This window comes from Aristolochia californica, unplaced genomic scaffold (genome assembly GCF_029961685.1).
Source record: "Aristolochia californica isolate CCGP_79_NKW_82.1479 unplaced genomic scaffold, dmAriCali1.0.hap1 SCAF_10, whole genome shotgun sequence".
Taxonomy (NCBI): domain Eukaryota; kingdom Viridiplantae; phylum Streptophyta; class Magnoliopsida; order Piperales; family Aristolochiaceae; genus Aristolochia; species Aristolochia californica.
In genome coordinates this window covers 30,755,487-30,775,558 of record NW_027181771.1, presented here as the reverse complement: position 1 = coordinate 30,775,558, position 20,072 = coordinate 30,755,487, and the positions used below count along the sequence as shown (strand labels likewise).

At 38.8% G+C, this 20,072-nt stretch overlaps 2 protein-coding genes across 3 annotated transcripts in view; both read right to left on the bottom strand.

The window, feature by feature from the left end:
• LOC137935913 (calcium-dependent mitochondrial ATP-magnesium/phosphate carrier protein 2-like) overlaps positions 1 to 4,187 on the bottom strand; it is a 48,220-nt gene extending 44,033 nt beyond the window's left edge. Inside the window, exon 1 of the mRNA XM_068780327.1 lies at positions 2,880 to 4,187. Within this exon, the coding sequence (XP_068636428.1) occupies positions 2,880 to 3,948 (1,069 nt within the window). The 5' untranslated portion in view covers positions 3,949 to 4,187. The remainder of the gene's footprint in view (positions 1 to 2,879) is intronic.
• A 1,236-nt stretch (positions 4,188 to 5,423) lies between these two features.
• Positions 5,424 to 10,407, bottom strand: LOC137935901 (uncharacterized). 2 transcript variants are annotated; one of them, XM_068780318.1, is made up of 7 exons: positions 10,035 to 10,407; positions 9,392 to 9,799; positions 8,058 to 8,249; positions 7,703 to 7,942; positions 7,274 to 7,491; positions 6,013 to 6,267; positions 5,424 to 5,861 (listed from the first exon to the last, which is right to left on the bottom strand). In XM_068780318.1, the coding sequence occupies exons 2-7, from the start codon at positions 9,717 to 9,719 to the stop codon at positions 5,565 to 5,567; spliced, it is 1,530 nt and encodes a 509-aa protein (XP_068636419.1). In that variant the 5' UTR covers positions 9,720 to 9,799; positions 10,035 to 10,407; the 3' UTR covers positions 5,424 to 5,564. The 2 variants fall into 2 exon arrangements, with proteins under 2 accessions (XP_068636419.1, XP_068636411.1); XM_068780310.1 differs by having other exon boundaries at positions 9,392 to 10,407.
• Between the last annotated feature and the right edge of the window lie 9,665 nt (positions 10,408 to 20,072).

The window sequence follows — 20,072 nt, the reverse complement described above, 5'->3', positions numbered from 1 at the left end:
CCCTCAGTTTCAATGTGGGCTGGCAGGGATATAGAGAATTGGTTTTTTTGGGGTGAAACTTGGGGGAGTGGTATTGGTGGTGGTGTTGGACAATTGGTTTCGCAGACCTGAGTCTTCTCTCGTGGAGGATCCGGTGGAAGCGACAGAATTGACTGGTGTGAAGCGCTGGGTTGTGAGTGGATTTTTGGGGGTGTGGCTAGCTGCTGGAGAATTTGATCAAAGCGTTTCCATCCCATTCCAGAAGTGGAGGGTTGTGGGAGAAAAATCATACCCATTATCATTTGGCCACGTCTTTGGTGGATGACGCATTGAAGAAGTCCTCCATGATACTGGCTGTGTACTTGGAATTCCAGATCTCCGGTGAGGAGTGATCTGCTGTATTTTCTTCCCGTGTTTCCTAATTGGACTTTCCTGAAGATGTCTAGGAAAAAGCTGACTGCAGAGATCTGGAGGGAGATGTATGATTTTTTCCCCCCTCTTGTGCATGAATTTGGATGGCCTCCCCACTCTTCTCCTTCCTTTTTCGAAAAGTCAGCTTTGCTTTTCCATTCTGGAATTCGTATCTGGTCGGATCCTCCACAAGGATCCTTCGGCGTGAGGATCTCGAGATTACAGTTTGCCATCTCTCGCCTGAACTATCTTCAGAGTCAATAACTTCTTTTTCCCTCTTTTCTTCTTCTTCCGGTTGTTTACCTTTTCGTTGTTGCTGCTGCCGGTGCTGCTTCCCCAGACTGGTTCGATCTCCGCCCCTTCCTGGGTGTTGTCTCCTACTAGAGGTGCTGGATCAGAGGGAGTGGTCGTTGAGTGAGAGATACTTCGTTCCCCAGATGGTTGGTGGGAGGAAATTACTCCTTGACCGACCCCTCGTCCAGCCATTCTTGGCTTATTACAAAACCAGAATGGGGTCTCCATTGCTGAGGAGCACCAATGTTGATAGTGAGTAAATTAGTTAGCAGTTCTTGCTTAGACGCTGATGAGGTCAAATTGTGACCGCAATAGTTATTTGTGAAGAAACTGTAAAATGAAGACGGGGTTCGGGGAGTCAACCCCGACGGGGGTCCAAGGGGGCTGACCCCCTTGGCGGCGGGGTCTACGGTATGCCCTTAGTCACGAATGGGAGATCCAAACATGAACAGAAAATTAAAAGGACTCAAGGGTGAACGGGAATTAATGGAAGAAGCGAAAAACAGAGGTGACTCTGTACTGACCATCGCAGCGGACAGAGGCATCCATCGGTGCCGGAAGAGAAAGGAAGCTTCCTTTTTCTTATTTCCACAACTGTCTTCCTCGATTCAGTGCTACAAATCACCTATAAATAGAGGTGTTCTTCAGCAACAAATCGCATCCAGAGTAATACCTATTCCCTATTTGTTTTCATTTTTAGTTTCTTCTTCTGTAAGTCCAGAAGCCATTGAAGCTCTTCTATGAGCGTGTGGTGGGACGAAATTAGTTTTGGATTGAAATAAGGTTCAGCGTTGGCTTTCTTCTTGATTGTTGTTAAGATGTTCTTGGGTTGAGCTTACTCTGTTTTACAATTTGCTCATTTTACCAAAGAATAAAAAATACAAAGAAATCCAAACGATGACAGTCTAAGTCATAGTTAAGCAATAGAAGAGGCAAACCAGTTATCAGTCCAAGTGGATAGCATAGTGAATGGTCAGGTTAAGGGGACCTTTTGGGATCACAACAATAGACCTGCTGGGCTCTCATGGCTACTGGGACAGATTCCAATGCTGTTGAGTTTCATATTACCCTTTTTCAAGGACATTATCTAATGATGCTTAGCTAGAGGATTGTCTCAGCTTGGTAAGGATGCCATAAAGATGTATGGTGGATAATTCTAATTGAAAGGACTTCGAGAAAAAAATGCTTGGATCATCTATGGAGCCTCTTTTTTCCTTCAGTTTGAACAAATTCTTTGCTAGAAGATAAAGAAATTTTAATAAAATTAACAATCCAAGTTCAACATTAACCTCTCAAATTCTAGAGACTTTCACATTGTCCACCAGCCTGATGTTCTAGACTCGTTCACATTTCTGAAGTAGTCATATTCCAGTAAGACTTACTAGCTCAAGAGGAGCAGAAAAGAAAAGCCAGAGCAAATCCATGCATCAGCAATTTTTTATAACAATCAAATATTTTTCCATTTCCTGTCTTTAGAAATACAAACTAGTCAAAAGACAAATGAAAGAACAAAATATGTATGGTTGGCACATGATTTCCCATTGTGATGTAAGTCTTTGCACTCGGTGGCAATTAATGTTCTTCTTGTGATTGATAGACAATTGCTATAAATTCTTTTTGAAAACAATAGCTACGAAATTGCTACAGGATTTTGTATATGCAGTTCAGAATAGTCTTCAGTCATATGCCTGTTTGTAAAGGAAATTCCCTTAAAGTTAGTTTCTGTCAGATTCATTTGGTGTATACCATTTAGAAGAATCTTTGGTACATGCCTGTTTGTAAAGGTAAATCCCTTAAAGTTAGTCTCGGTCAGAGTCATTTGTATACCGAGAATATAAAAACATTAATCAGTATTAAACCATGTCTTAAGCGTCACCAACTTTCAAAGCAAAAGGGTGAAAAAAATTTCAGTTTAAACTTTTTATTTCATACAGAAAAAAGTGTTTCAGTTGTGATTTCAGTGACATCAGCATGTTCACACCAAAAATACAGTGCACGTTACTTCAACGGAATCTCATTTCAAATAATATGCACGTTAGTTGGTGTTAGTTGGTCTTGCAACTGCTAGCACAGGAACGAATAAAGACAGCAACCATTTCATGGTCCTAATTCTTTGACAGTGTTTAACGTTCAGCTGCATAGTGAATTTAGCAAATTAAAAGCAAGTAAAAAACTAAAGTATAGAGCTTCTGTACCTTCACCCTCTGCATATGTGAAGAAGTCCTGAACAGAGAACAGCTTCTTCTTATCGGGATAATCTTTTGAGGATCGCCCTAACTGAGGAACAAGTTCAATCAATTCTGTCAATGAAACAGTTGAAAGAGTAGACTTCAATCGTTCAACATTAGATAAAGGAATATTCAGCAATCCACTTGCAAGCCTCTGTGTGTAACCAGGGGTATTATCAGGTTCTTCCCTACTCTCGGCAGGCACATGGCTTACACCCTCTTCTTTCTCAGAAGAATCAACTCCCATGAGACTTGAGGGTACCCCTCCTACCCTAGCAAACTTCAGATTCGTTAAAAAACCATTAACATCTGCTTTTCGCCCTTTCAGAAAACCCGAAATCAACCTGAAGTGATCAAAATGAGGAGATGGAGAAGGAGACAGTGTGGAAGAATCAGTCGTGTCACAACTGCTTCGGTCATTTGCGTGGTCAAACTTTTGAAGATTCTGAGTAATTTGATCAAAAACAAATCCAAGCAACAGCTCCAACTGCAAAAACTCTCCTTGCTTGAGATTTTTCACAGAAGTTCCATTCCGGGGTTTAGCGGGAGGAGAAGGGGATGAATCAGAATGGGGTTTTTCGTGGAAGCATTGTCTCTGGAAGCATTTCTTAACATGTTTTATTGGGCTAGGAAATGCCTGAACGAATCCGTTTAGTAACAAGGACCAAGAAACCGCGAAGTGGAGGCAATTGGAACACGACGTATCCTGTTGAACCACATTTCTCTCCTTGAGTCCTTTCTTCGAAGTATCCATTCTCCGTCCATTGAATATGGTTCCAAAGAAAGCCTTAAGCGGAACCCTTATGAAAGACGAAGAGGGCACACTCTTTCGATCAACTCCGAGAACCACATCGTGGCAGGATTTCTTGTTCAGCGGTCCAGAAGGAATAAACTGTGGAAAAGAAAGGTCCTCATGTTCGGAGCCAGAATTCGTCAGACCCGCTCGGCAGAGCTCCCCCACGGTGCGGCGCAAAGTAGTTTCAAAGGCGTGGAGTGTGGTTTGCAGAGACTCAACAGGGTCATGCCCGGACACCATTACTGATCACCAGAATATCTAATTTACAGTGAAATAATTAAATCCAAAAAAATAGATCATCTGATGTATAACGAATCAACAGATAAAACGATCCAACCGCCAGCAGACATAAACAAAGCGGAGCAACGATTTAGGAAAAACCAACCGAGCGTTGGATCTGAAAGCAAGAGAAGAAAACCGCGAGTCGAAAATAAAACAGAGCGCTGGAGTCACGACACGAAGATGAAGATGGAGCTGAAGAAGAGGATGAAGAAAGACAGAACGTGAAAAAACAAAAATGTTTTTTGTTTCGGATAAAGCTGACGTAAGGATCCACGAGGATGGAGGCCGCATCGGGAAACCCTCATCAGTTGGGCCTAAGAGTCTAATTTGGAAGTTAGTCCTTAATTAAAGTGTTAACTGATGTACAAAAAGCCCAATTGGCACTCTAAGCCCATTTTTAGATTTGCCCTAAACCCTAATAAGTAACATATGAGGTGTATAAGATAAGGTAAAATCTATTATGTATTAAATCTTCTCCTTTTCTCTCTTTATTTTTGTTATTTAAATTATATAAAAATATCTTTACATAGATAGTTGATCCCATCCAAAAAATTATTTAGTGCAAAACATGTGAAAAACCATCCAATAGTCCATCTCAACCGTCAAATCATAATCAAATGGCTAAGATAGTTGTTTTGCATATTTTACACCAAATTTTTTTTTCGTATTTCATCAGTGATCGGACGGCCGTTTGGCATATTTTGCCCCAAATAATTTTTCGTATTCAGACGTAATAAAATATATGTTTATATATACTTAGTATGGTTTAAGAGTTGCAATGGATTGAGTTTCTAGGTATTTTAACACCGAGTCAAGAAGTGATGCAGTCACATGAAAACTCGGTCGATTGTGAACGAGTTGAAGGGAACTCGCCTCTAATAATATTGAGGTGGCATGCTACATTCACCATCAATTAATTGGTAAAAAACAAAAACTGTTACACTATTAAGTTGAGCATGTGAAGGGAAGGAAGCTAAAACCACCCAGAAGGCACCCTTCCCATGCTGGAACCTTTTCTCTGCAAATCCCTCAAATGATCAACATCTTTTCTATAACTAAATTGAGCATCTCTCGTTCCTTATCACTTTAGTAATCCTTAAAGACTGTGTGATCTTTAGAGGGTCAGATATAGTAGGTACTCCTGCAGAACGTGTTTTGGGGAATTCAGAGCAAAATCTCCCCGCCGGATATGCTCCATACTGGTGCCGGCTGCAGCTGCAACATTTATGGGCTATAAACAACACACCAATTGAGACCAAAAGCTTCCAGTACACTCAGCACAAGAGCTTGCAATTGACAGAGAGGCATAAAAGAGTTGCTCACTGTCTAGTAGAAAGTAAGATTCTTGTACTCTTTACAGAGATTTGAATTCCACCAATTTCTACGATTCAAAAAGCCCCAGGTTGAACAAGAACTCATTTGACTTCCAAGAATAAGAAGAAAAATTCTTTGTTACATATGAAAAGCTTTCCTGCACTGTGTAGAATGGCAGGAGCTATGGTATTTACATATTTCTTTCTCAACAAGTCAGGCGGAAGTAAGAGAAAATTAATGACAGAAAAAAAAATGATGGATTAATCTTCACTGGTTGTAAGACATGTACCATCCATATTGCCATTGTCATTGCCATTGCCATTGCCATTGCCTTCCAAAGTTATTGTTTGATATTCTTCCCCAACTTCCTCGTCGGTCCAATCAAGAGGCCCTTGAGGGCCCCCGAAAAGAGTTAAAAATATATTTCTATGACATTCTTCACACAAATAAAAATAGGACAAGTGTCCTTCACCAGTCAACCAATGCACTGTTGCTCCTGGTACAATTCGGTGCACGAAATTGATCATTGCAGGTGGGACTACATGATCATCCGTTCCCTAGACAGCATAAAAATTACACACGGCTCAACTTCTTGACTGTATCATCCATGGGAGTGAACTTAAGTTGCATCAAGGTAAATCAGCTCCTCAATATTCGAAATAACAAACTAGAAAACATAAAGCAAGAACAAAAAACAAGAGAATATACCTGCCAGATGTGTATTGGCCCAAGAAAGCCAGCCAAATCTAGTTCAGCTGGGCTGTACAAGGACTTCAGCCAAAGTAGTAAGCTTTTCCCCTGGCGATTCTTCTGCACCTGAAGATCAGCTAGACTGAAGCCCCAGTTGGACACCTGTAGGACAGCTTCTTCCACGAATGGTTTTGGGTTTCCTTGCCGTATTGACTCCTCAACATCCTTCTCCCAAAAATCAATGAAGCTCGGTTCCTCCATCATGGCTCTATCCTATACTAAATCCAACTTCTTATTAATGTTACATGGACAGAATTTCTTAAAACCGAATCAACTTTCATACAAAATAAATGATTCCATGGGAGTCCATTTTCTTGCCAAATTAAAGCCAATAAACTGAAAGACTACACGTGGCAATCTTCAGGACTTGGACTCAAGTTAGAAGTTGATTGCAGTTATTTCATATTCAGCATTGTTTTGGAAGAACTGTCCTTTTCTCCATGACTACTTCCTACATTTACCATTCCTTTGTTGCTTATAACTGGCTATTTTGTAATTTATATAGGCTCATATTTTTAATCAAGAATCTGAATTAGGGAGTAATTATTTTTAGCAGTTCGTGCACTTAGCAATACACATCTGCCAGAAATGCCAATCTTGTCTTTTCTTTACTTTCACAAGTCAAGTGATCCAAACTTGACCTGCGCAAATTGGGATATTTATTGTTTTCCATTATTAGCTTTACTTCAGCACCTATCCTTTTAGCCTGTTGCTTTGAATATAAATAAGAAATTTTTTGACTGTGGTCATAGTGCCAAAGGACCAACCCAAACATTGTCTCCAAATTTGCTTTGATAATATGAAAATACTTCTGAAAACAAATGGCTGTAACTAGGCTTCTGCATCACAAACATAAAGTAGGAAAGTGAAAACTAGAAACACAGAGCAACACGAAAAAACAAGAACAAACAGGAGAAAACAGACTAACCATTCTTCTCAAACAAGTGATGATAACTAACAAATATCCACAGCATATCATCACAACATGGACAAAACTAAAAGGTCAGTAGCGGCAAATCACTGAGTCAAAATTTACAGTTGAGTGGAACCAAAAATTAGTTGGTCCCACCACATCCCAGCAGCCAATCCCTGACACATGTAATCAACACAATTATATCGGTGAAATGTCATCAATAGCTTATGCTTTGGCTAAACAGCAAATTGTATTACCCTTGTTATTAATTTGTAATGTAACAAATAAAGAAGGAAAGGCACCCACCTTCTTTCCCAGAGACAAAGATAAAGACTTCTCGGGTTGGCTATGCCTTCCAGATAGGAAGCTTCGTCGATAAAAGTAAGGAAGGAAAATTGGAAACCTCCGAGCTACAAAATACAAAAACTTCCTTCGGAGTGTCCACTCTGACCAGATCTTTTGTCTTTCTTCCTTTGTCATTCTCGAGTCATATGGATTACAAACTGGAGCAAACAAAGTTGCACCTGCAAGTTAAGTTGCAAAAGTCGATTAGAGCTGCAGAAACCTTTAATGGTTGCATAAATGATCCCCTTGGAGAATATTTTATCTATTTTTCAAGAAATAATAGACAGAATAAATTGACAAACCAAACCTCTTAGAGTACTGGCGATTCTGAATATGGAAAAAGTAACAGGAAAAGTTCAGGTTGTTCTTACAATTTGATCCCAAACATACCAGCAAGTCTATCAGGAATGTATCTGACTGCAGCCCACACATGCATGCCACTACCAGAGTGACCTACCACCCAAAATTTGTCCTTAACACCAAGAGCATCAGCTGTGTGCAACATATCCAAAGCGGATGAGTGCAGGTTTCTCTGAGGATGAGGATCACTCTCACCAAAACCAGGAAGATCGTATGTCACCAAGCGAATGCCAAACTCTTCTAGTAGTGATGTTTTAATGCCAGGTATTCCTGTACAAAAATCTAATCAATAATAGATATGCCTAGTTCCTAGATACATTGCAGTGATGCTTCAAGGTCATTAAGGACTAAACCCAAGACTACAACATTCCATATTTAGCATTACCTGCAAATCGTGAGGAAAGAAAAGAATGAGGAGCAACAACAGAAAATCTGGCCCTGTCAGCTGGGACACCCCGGTCCTCATATGCCAGATATCTTCCATCAGGAAGTTGAATGCGTGAAGCACTAGGAGGACTTATGTATACTTTTTTAGGCATTGCTGTTGGACTTTGACGTTCGGAGCTTATACTCAACACTGCATTGTGTACATTGTTGCTCAACGTCAGAAATTTCACAAAATGTAAACAGAACCGAAAAGTCACATATATGAGTTAACCAATCTGAACGCATTCATGGATAACTTTGTTTACTTCATCTTACAACAGATTTGTTATCGGAGAAAAGGAAACTCTGGGTTAACATCAATCAAAAGTTTTATATCACACACAAAACCATATAGCTAGACTGTTCCTGTAAATGCAATAAACAGATATGCCTCAGAAGATTCTTACAGTGATGTGGACCGTCAAGTACAGTTTTGCAGAACAGAAGTTCTAAATTTCCACATCTACTGAGAAAATCGAAAAACTTGAGAAGACATGACAGGAATAAAATAGGAAACATGGGTAGAATAATAATTGATGTTGAGAACTAAACAGGTATAAAAAGTTCGGGCTATTTGATACCACCTGCATTGTAAACTTAAAATCTTCCGCAAGATCCTTCCATCAAATGGGAAATTGGCAGTGTGTATCCAAAATAACAATGAAAATCATATCTTGCAACAGATAATTTTAGCCATTGAGCAAGCAGACAATGGTCACAACCATTCTTCTGCGTTTTGTAGGATGGATCAATTTTGATGTGTTCATATGCAGGTAAAACTAGACAAATACTTTGGTATCACCATTAGCAAAATCACAATAGTAGCAGCAAACTGGAAGTTTTGCTCTGTCCAGTACGATTAGCAACAAGGCAGTATCAGAGTTCCATATAAAGATGCAACAGCCAAGTGAGTGCTTCAAAATTCAGGTTCTTAGTATTGCTCTACATGCGCAGGATTTTGAAAGCATCATGTATGAACAAATCATAGACATTTAATTTTGCCAGGTTGTACCATTTCCCAGACAAATTTGACCAAAAGCAAAACTGTGGGAATTACCAATGGTCAATCGGCAAAGAATTTTTGCTAGGCCGTATCATTTCCCACGCAATTTGACAAAAACAGTGGTAAGTACCAATGCTCTATCAGCAAAGATTATGAATTCTTCGAAAAAAAGAGTTACATGATCTCATTAAACTGGGGAAATAAATGGATCGAAGATGTAAAACACCAAACGGAACAAACGCAAAAAGAACAAAAATCCCCAGCTTAAAAATAAAGATATCAAAACATACCTATCAATGCGAGCAAGACAACGGAAATTACAACTGGCCATGCATGCACCGGGTCCCGATCTTCTGGCAAGTATTCATTCAGGAATCTCAGTCGATTTGAAACCAAAGTCCACGGCCCCGCAAGCTTCTTGACAATAATTGAATCTTCCTTCATTATATTCTGCTGGATTATATCCCTACAGCCCCTACCCAAGTCCTGAACCAATTCTGCCGAAGCCTTGAGAAACCCTTTCATCTGATCCTTCAAACTCTCGCTCTCTTCGACACCTTCTACAGTGTCAAACACCTCACTCACGAGGCTAAAACTGTCCAAATTTCTCGTTTCCATCTCCACCCCGTCTGCAGTATAAACAACCCTCGTGTCTACAAGACTAGCCAGCTCTTCCCGCCACGATCTAGTGCCGTCCACTTCCGCCATGATAACGTAGGGCAAACAAAGGAAAAGAAAACGAATTCAATAGACAAAAAAATTCTCAGACTGCATTTCCAGACCAAAACAAAACCCTAACATGAAACAAAAGCCGCTCTCTCCATCAATTCGTATGATTTCGACAGTTCAAAATGAGTGAATGCATAGTCTCACAAACGGACGAGATCCGTTGCCACTAGCTAAAAGAATAAAGCACAAATGACAAAAAAATACCCAGTTTCTTTTTCTTTAACCGCCATTAATGGCCTTTCCGTAGCTCTTTTCTTTTATGTGGCGAGAAAGAAGGAAGAGCTGCAGGCAGTGGGCTGGTAGCGATGACTGGTGAGTGGTGAGAGACCTCAGACCAGGGTAAATCGCTGATGACGCAGCGAATATTTAAATTAACGGGAGATGCCGCGCCACGTTCGACAACCGCTCTGTCCTGCCATCAACTGCCGGCTACCGGTCACCGGACGGAGTCCTGACCGACTTACCGGGAATCACCGGTCGTGGCTTAGAGGTATGTTTCATCGGAGATCACGATTACATATCCAAGGCGAGAGAATGTTTCGGTGCGGGGCCCACTCCGGATCAGTGCGGTTATGAAAGTTTGGGACGCTGGGGAGGCCGGCGCAGCTTTATCGGAAAACGGAGCGACACCTTCCCCCCTTCACATCCGCAGAGGCCATTCATACCCGGTAGTCCGCGCGATCTACGAAAATCTGTCGTTGTCTACGTGGCGCGGTGGGTAACGCCGCCCAGTGTGCGAAAGTTGGGAAGATCACATGGTGTGGACCCTGAAGGGCAAATGTGATCTGATGAAACGGCTGGGATCATGAAACGGGGGTGCTTTGGTGCCGGTAGGTAGTCGTGGTGGGGTCCATAGGAGAGCTGGATCAGAGTGTCAGTACGTGCAGTTAGTTGTGAAAAAAATGCCACGCGTGAAGGTGACCTCTATGATGAGCACGTGTATAAAGGAACAAAGTCCATTACTCTCCACCGAGCAATTTTCTACCTGCACGTGCAATGAGTAAGATGGTAATTTTCAAATGTATTTTTTTATTTTAAAATAAATAAAAATAAATATAGGTTAAAAATATACTTAAGTAATTTTTATTAAAATTTACTATTTGTGTTTCAATTAGATTTAAATTACAGTAATTTTTTAACATAAATTTATTTGATGCCATATTTTCAAATATAACCAACTAGATGTCATAATATCATATATAACCTTATAATTTAAATGTGTTACTTTTAGTAATTTTAATAAAAAATCAAAACTACTTAATTAAATTTTATTTATTTTATATTAATAAATATTTTTAAAAACTATTTTCTCCTCTCTCGTTTCAGTTGTCTTCCCCCTCACTACAAGAAAATCGATTTTTGCCATAATTCACTAGGAAAAATAAAAAAAAAATCAGCAAAATTATAAATTCACTACCAGAGATGATTTTTTGTCAATGAATTTAAAAATTCACTAGGAAAACAATTTTGGAAAAAAAATCGCTCGCGAGAAACACTTTTCCGGTGAATTTTTGAACTCGATGAGAGAAAGCGCACTTTTCCCAGTGAATTTTTCAATCCAGTAGGAAAAGAGTAAAGTTGAAACACTTTTTCAATGAATTTTAAAATTCACTAGGAAAACTTGTACTGTTCATTAATTTTATATGTTTTTTTTATATTTTTATGCAATATTTTTTCCATTTTTTATTCATTTCTTCTATCTTATGTTTCATTTATTTTTCTATATAATTAATTTTATACTTTACTCTCTTTTACAATTTAACCTTTTTTCTATTTATACTATTTGTGAAGATGTAATCTTTATTGTATGATTTCTTCTATATTTTAAGTGTTGCCCTTTCAGGCCTCCAAGAGAGGTGGAAAAACTCTAGACCAGCCAAAAAGAAGATTGTAAGTACAATTCACGGGTTTAAGAAAGATTAATTTCCTTGAACAAAATGTACATTTGTTATCCTTTTAGTGAGTCCTAAAGTCAACCTAAAAAGTTTGTTCCTGGATATCATGTTTCACTTCCATTTAAAACGTGTAGGGGAATTCATTGGGTAGTGCAACTAAAACTAGGGGTGGCATCGAGCCGAGCCAAACTCAAACTTTCATATGTTCAACCTTGAGGCTAAAATTGGAATCGAGCTTGAGCCCAAAAATTTCAACTGAGTTTGAGGTCGAGCTCGAGGTGGGTTTGAGCTCTAACTTATATTTAAAACTATAAATATATATATATATAAAGAGAATATTGTGATGAACTTAGTACCATTGAACTACAAGCTATTAGAGGAGTATACTAATGTATAATAACCAGCTTAATACACTTGAAAGAAAAAATAAACACCTCCATCAATAATGTTTATTCTGTTGGCAAACAACAACATTAGATGTTGAGGGAGCCAAATGGTTGAACGATCGATCGTCTTTGAGGTTTGAGGTACATAAGAGCAACTCTCAATCAACTAAAGAGGGAATTGACGAGAAAATTAAGAGTAAAGGGTATTTTTATAAAAAAAATTATGCTAACAAGTTGGCTCACGAGTTAACTAGTCGAGCTAGAAAATATTGAGTTTGTCTTGTTTTACTTAACGAGCCTTATTTCAAGTTTGATCTTCAGACGAACTCAAGTAAAAACTGAACTGATCCAATCTTTTTTGAGCCAAGCTCGAAATGGTTTGTGAGCCAGTTTGGCCTAGTGCCACCCCTAACTTGTGTGTGTTTTGCATAGATGTCCGTTATATGGTCTATTATTGCATGTATTGAAACTAATTTTCTTTAGAATATTGAAAAAAAATTAATAATATCCACTAGAGATTTTAAAATTCACTGGGAAAAGTTCTACCTATGCTAGTGAAACTCCTTCCAATGAATTTTGGACTTTTGTCTGATAAAAAATTCTTGGGTAGAAATCTATTTTCTTGTAGTGCCTCCATCCCATTATGAAAGAGAACATGAAAGGATGACTCTACTACAAGAGGGGGCAAAAGTCACCCCTTACATCCAACCAAAACCAAAAAGAGTGGGGTGAGGTGGCACAACCTCCTCTTCTCCTCACCAGGAGAAGAGGAGGTTGTCCCTTACTCTCCTTTTTTTCATGGATCCGAAGGGGTGACAGCTCTCCTTCCCTTGGTTGCCCTCACCATATGGTTATAAGATTATAGGCAGCAATAATATTTTAGTGATAATTCATTGTCCAAGTACTCCTCCGAAAATGAACGTCAAATGAAGAGGAAGGCGAAGCTAAGATTTGTGGCTTCATGATTTATAAGGTGACATTGATCGAGTGTGTCACAAAATCTTATCGGCTATTAGATATTGAATTGAACCACACTCTGCATAGATTTAAGAGTGGTATTTATACCCAGTTAACAACGAAAATCCGAAGGGATAAATACAATTTGAAACAGAGATAAGATAAGATAATACAACCGAATGGAAGATAAGATAATCTTAATCTCTTTATGCTCCCTCAAGAGAGGCCACAGTTAGAGAGGTCAATTTTGTCTCGTAGCAACTCAAACTGTGAGCGTGGCAATGGCTTTGTAAGGATATCAGTAAGTTGGTCAATAGAAACAATGTGAGCAACACGAAGTTGACCAGATTGAACCTGATCAAGAATGAATTGATAATCAACTACTACATGTTTCATTCTGGAGTGAAACACATGATTGGAGCTTAATTGAGTGGCACCAATATTATCACAATAGACTATAGGAGAAGAATGTAAAGGCACACCAAGTTCAGTAAGTAGAGAGCACACCCATCGAAGTTCAGTGGTTGTAACAACAACTGATTGATACTTAGCCTAAGTAGACGAACAAGCAACAACGTGTTGCTTCTTTGAACTTCAAAAAATGATATTCCTCCCAAGATAGATAAGGTATGCACTAGTAGAAGAGTAATTATCTTTATTACCAGCACAATCGACATCCGAGAATCCATATAGAGATATAGGAGACTTACGATGTAGAAGAAACCCTTGATCCAGTCTGCCACATAAATACCTTAAAATTCATTTGACAAGTACCTAGTACTCATCAGACAGTTGATGCATAAAGTTGGACATCTTATTGACAGTACAAGAAATATCAAGTCGAGTGAGAGAGAGATATTGCAGGTTGCCAATGACTTCACGAAACTGAGATGGGTCAGACAGTGGAGAGTCTGAGGTCATGGTGAGTGATAAAGAGTTCGTCATCAATGGGGTGAGAATAGGTTTAACACTTTTATATAAGTTCTTTTTAGTAAGTCTCAGATATATTTGCATTGAGAGAGTAATATGTTATTGCGATGCTAAGTAGCCTCAACTCCAAGAAAGTAAGAAAGAGAACCAAGATTGAGAAATATGCTCATCATTATTACTAATAATAATATAATCAACATACACCAGTAGAAATAGAACACTCTTGCTAGTATTGAGAGTAAATAGGGAAGTATCAGAGTGAGAATTCTTGAAACCTGAACCCACAAGAAATTGATGTAGTTCATGATACCAAGCCCGTGGAGCCTATTTGAGACCATATATAGCTTTAAGAAGTTTGCATACATAGGTTGGATGTTCTAAATCAACAAAGCTCGAAGGTTGTGCCATATAAATATTTTCTTAGAGCTGGCCTTGAAGAAAGGCATTGTTGATATCAAGTCGACGAAGGGATCAACCATTGCTAATTGCAATACTAAGTACAAGTCTCACGATGGTGGGTTTGATAACTGGGCTAAAGGTCTCGTGGTAATCCGCACTTGGCCATTTATGAAATCATTTGGCCACAAGGCGAACTTTGAATTTGTCAATGGACCGATCATAGTGCCTTTTGATTCAAAAAATTCACTTACAACCAATAAGATTAGTGATACCATCAGGAGGAACTAGCTCCCATGTCCCATTATGAGCAATAGCATCATATTCTTCAGACATAGCTCGATGCCAATTATGATCTTTGAGGGTTTGAGCCATGGAGGTAGGTTCAAGGTCGGGTTGGGATGGTAGGTGGGTGTGAAGGTTGAGTTTTTGAGTGGGTTTAAAGATATTATTTTTGGCCCGAGTGATCATGCGATATTGGGTGAGTTATTGGGTGGTAAATTGGGTTTCGATGGATGGATGGCTAGCATTTGGTGTTGGTTGGATGGGTTGTGGTTGCTGCTCAATTTCTGTGTGATGTGTTGGTGACTCAGAGGTTTGTGAATTATCATTAGAAAGAGGCATACCTTGAGGGTGGGTGTCCTTGAGGTGGAGTGTTAGAAGTTCGTGAAATAGTAAGCACAGGGGGAATCCAGGTATCTATGGTTGTGGAGGTAGGGCATGATAGGTGATTATTTTGGGAGGTGTACCAAAAGACTAGCTCTACAAACTTGACATGACGATAAACAAATATTTTAGAAGTAGATGGGTCAAAACACAAGTATGAACTTTGAGATAAAGAGTAACCAAGAAATACACATAGTTTAGACCTTTGATAAAGTTTATGAGATGTATATAGACGAAACCAAGGATAGCGTAAACAACCAAAAATCTTTAGTTTTAAATTATTTGGCGTTTGGTGGAAAATTAACTCATAGGGAGATGATAGATTTAGCGTAGGGGTTGGCATCATTTTTATTAAATGGACAACACTAGAATAAGCATGGGACCAAAAGGTAACTAGAAGGAAGGCATAAGAGAGTACGGTGAGATCAGTTTCATTAATATGATGACATCGTCTTTTTGAATAGTGTTCAGGTGTATGGGTTGGAGTGGTTGGATGAGAGTTGACATTTAAAGAAAGGTAATATTTGAGGGCCATATATTCTCCCCCATTGTCGGAATAGAGTATCATAATTTTTATTTTGAAGTAATTTTCCACAATGGCTTTGTAACGATGAAAAACTTCTTGAACTTCATATTTCTCATCTGAGTGGGTAAAACCATATACGATGAAAAACTTCTTGAACTTCATATTTTTCATCTGAGTGGGTAAAACAATATGTATTTGGTATAGTGATCAATAGAAATGACTTAATATTTAAAACCATCTTGTGATAAAATTGGAGAAGTCCATAAATCAGAAAAAAAAATCAAGTAGTTGTGTAGAGGTAAGAAATGAAGTTGAGAAAGACATTTTATGACTTTTATTGCAAAAACATGCATGCCATGAAATTCTTTTGGCATAGGAGTAGAAAAGTTTAAATGATAACTAGAAAGAATGTGTGTCAAAATGGGAAGAGTGGAATGACCTAATCGATTATGCCAATTTGATGATGTGGTTCTGACTTGAGAGAAGGCGAGAATCGGAGAAGACATAGATTTATGAGCCAGTCACTCATACACTCCATCTCTAGTGCTGCCCATCAAATGGATTGCCCCCATGTGAAGATCTTTAACATGAAAGGAAGATGGGAAATATAGTAGTGTAGAATTGAGAGATAAAAATTAGGTTATTTTGCATGTTTGGTACGTAAAGGACATCATTCAAAGTAAATATAGTAGTGGGAGTTGGAACAGATATAAAACCGGTGTGGGTGATGGAGAGACTAATGTCATTGCCAATCATAGCATCATCTAAGCCAGTATAGGGTGTATGAAGAGAGGGGTTGCTCTAGCCTTTTGTGACATGGTGAGATGCTCCACTATCAAGTAACTAAGTTGGATTGTTGGAGGTGACGTTAGTAGCATAATAAACTTGTGGTTGCCATGGTATTGTTGAAGTATGAGAAGGTAGAAATCTTGTGTTGGTGGGCTGGATTGGACGAGTTGAAATGATGGACATCGCTTAGCTGAGTCCCCTTGGATGCCACAGATTTAACAAAACCCCAGATATGGACGAGGATAAGGACGAGTGGTGTAAGGTAGGGCACCTGAGTTGATAGCCATGATTGTCAATGACGGGCTCCAGTCTGCATGATCAGACATAGTGATTGATTTGTCCTAGTCGACGTGCATAAAATAGATAGTGAGCTGGAATTGAGAAATAATGAGCAGATTTTTTTCCCTCGCACATGTAAAAGCCACATGAACAGCTCGCTTATGCACTTCGTCTTCAACCTCGCGCGCCATCTTCAAGCTCTCGTTGATAGAGGAACTGAGAGGAGGTGCGCTAGGTCGGCCGTTGCGGAATGTTGGAGCTCACTTATGGTGACTCAACTGGGGTTGTCGAAGGTGCAAAGAAGCTTGGCTAAGGAAGCTATTTTCAGAGAGGGCTCACATCATCTTTAACCTTGTGCTAACAGAGTCGGGAGAGGAGGCAATTGGTTGGTTGTTGCGGGATGTCAGAACTCCGTTCTGGTGGCTCGATTGGGGTCATTGGAGGCGCACGAAAGCTTAGTCAAGGAAGCGTTTTGCAAAGAGGGCGTTACGGGTGGAGTGGCAGAGCAAGCAAAAACAATAAAATTCTGAAGTGAGTTGATCAAGTAAGCTCTAAAATAATATTAGATATTGAATTGAACCACACTTTGCATTACTTTAAGAGTGGTATTTATACATAGTTTACGCCGAAAATCCAAAGGGATAAATACAATCTAATCCGATGGGATAAATATAATTTGAAACAGAGATAAAATAATACAATTGAAGGAAAAATATTATAATCTTAATCTCTTTATCGACTCCCTGTATTGTACAGAATTTCCTCTAGTTTTAATCTTTTATGATCTTTCTTCAGTTCTTAAAGACACATGTCAAAATAATTTTTTTATCAACATGGTGTAACCCCATTTCCTAGTCCTTGCTAAACTCTATTTTGGGTGATGGGATTTAGTGTTGAATTTTGTAGTTGCCAGTGAAAAAATGAATTACCAGTTGGCTTGCTTTGGAAGTATTTCAGTCTCAATAGGAATTACTCTTGAATATTCTATCAATCGAACCGAGTTCATCGAGACGTGGAATTTGTAAATCAGATCTGATTTCTTCTGGGGAACTGCTTTGGAATCACACTTGAGAAGCGGTCTTAAGTTTTAATTCCATCATCCACTCTCTTTCTCTTCGTGTTGTTTAGGCACATGTACTGCATCCAAACCTCTATTTATTTTTGTTTGGTATTTTTATCGTCCTGCTTCCGTGTAATTCAACAAATGGATGAAAAAGCCGGTAGCTGACCCTCACCTTCTCTTGCTAGGGAGAAGGGTTTATGTACGCTCCGAATTGATAGAAAAATAGAAACAATGGCCATACAACTTCAAACAGATATCATATTTGAAATTTATTTATTAAAATTATAATATATTATCTGTAATTACAACATCTTCTTCACTGTATTTAAAATCAAAACGTTTAATAAGGTCGTACTGAAAAATTACATAAAGCCTTGTTAGTGCACTATGTAAGTGGGGAGTGAAAGTGAATTACACAAGTAATTCACTTTTACTCATTCTAGTGAAAAAACAAGTGAAAGTGAATTCACTCCATGAGACCAATGAATTTACTTTCACTTGTTGTTTAACTCGACACTCGATGGTTTCACTTGAAGGAGATGGGTCTGTTCCTCGTAGTTAGCTTTTTTAGTAAGGTGTGTGTGTTCCTCGTAGACGGGTGTGCGCCCATAGGAGGGTGTGTTCCTCATAGTTGGGTTTTCGCAGAGAAGGATTGAGAAGAAACAAAAGAGTGATGAAAAGTGTCAATTGAAAAAGCCCATGAGAGGTGATGACATATATCTTGCAGAGGCCAACATGGCAAAAGATGGAAAGAACACGGAGCATGGGAAACCAGTAGAAGTTCCCTTAACGGAAGTGCGGGAGGCGAAGGAGCTCTCTAGTGGAGAAGAGGAGGGCGAAGATCACCAAGAGAAGGCAGACGCGCCACAACGAATTGAAGTCATGGAGGAGAGGGCACTTCTTGGTCTTGTGGTGGAGGTGGAGAATGAATGCTATGGAGATGATAACGAGGAGCGTGATCAAAGATCGAACAACGAGGTCACAAACAGCATAGCTCGATGACCTACACTAACCTTATTCGTTTTTGCTTTTTTCATTTCAAAGATAGTTGCTTTGCCTTGGTAACCGAAGGGGTAAAATCATAATAGGAAAAGAACCTTTGAAATGACCTGTTTCTGAGTGAAATCTTTGTTGAATCAAAGATGTAAAGGTTTGTTCTAGAGAAGACTAATGAAAGGTTACTCTATTTCACTTTCAATAGATTTCTCTTTTACCTGAGAAATGCAAAGTTGGTTAAAAGAAGAAGATTGGTAATAACTTTGACTTCCTTCTAATGTTTTTTAATAAAAAAGTAAAACAAAAGTTATAAAAATTAAATCTACCAAATTATTTTATTAATAAGAATTCTCTTTGCACTTTACACAATACTTTCCATTGTACACACTAACACAAAAAAAATACTTTATATTGTACTTTCCATTATGCGCACTAAAAAAAAAAAATTCACTTTCACTTTTAGTTTCACTTTTCACAACACTTTCAAAGTGTACTAACCCTCCTAAAGTGAAATTACTCATAAATGTATAAGAAAAACTAAACTTATACATGGATAATTCAAGAGTTAACTCTTGATGTTTAGAAGAACGTTTATATATAAACCAGGCCATAGCAATAAATACAAGTGATAACTTGGCAGGAAGAGACAACAAAAGAATGACAATCCACAAAAGAAGGGACTCTCAAGTGAAATCATATATTGTGAGTAGAGTTGGCTTGCAGATGACTAGGCCGACCAAACCCATATGCCTTTTATTGGTTTCCAACAAGTGGATAATAAGGACAATAGGGTGCATTCATTGAACTAATTCCCACCATGTGACTCAACCTGTTTCACATTTAGTGTTTATGAGCTATGTAACACTATTATTGTTCGATTTGTCACACAGGTATCAAGTACTATATCATGTACGTGAAAGTGATATATCAACAAACATGAGCCCAACTAACCAATGAATTGTACTCTTTTGAAATAAGTGTACCACCCGACCCACAAGAAATATATACTACTATCAGAGTAAATATATTAATTTTCTCCTAATTCCCTAACAAAGAAATTCACCTTTAATCCTCTAGGGAGAAGTTCCTTTTGCCGATCATAATGGGGCATTACAGGGGGGTTTAACAATGGCATCGTGGTCCCTAATGTTCTTGTCAATCCTAACAATGGAGAATTTTAGGATTAAATGTTTGGATATTTCCTCTTCTTTCTTCTTGCTGCTTCTTGTTTTTCTTCTTCTGGGTGGAATCACGCGTGCGGACATCCGACAACCACGTTGGCTTCGTAGCCGACGTTCACACCGACAATCGCGGGATATCGGAGTGGCTGGTCCTGTAAATCGAATGAGAAAGGAGGGT

Coding starts and splice junctions, on each gene's coding strand:
- LOC137935901 (XM_068780310.1), bottom strand. CDS start 9,809: ATGGCGGAAGTGGACGGCACTAGATCGTGGCGGGAAGAGCTGGCTAGT. Junction 8,250..9,391: donor TGTCTTGCTCGCATTGATAG/GTATGTTTTGAT, acceptor TACACAATGCAG/TGTTGAGTATAAGCTCCGAA. Junction 7,943..8,057: donor TCTTTCCTCACGATTTGCAG/GTAATGCTAAAT, acceptor ATTTTTGTACAG/GAATACCTGGCATTAAAACA.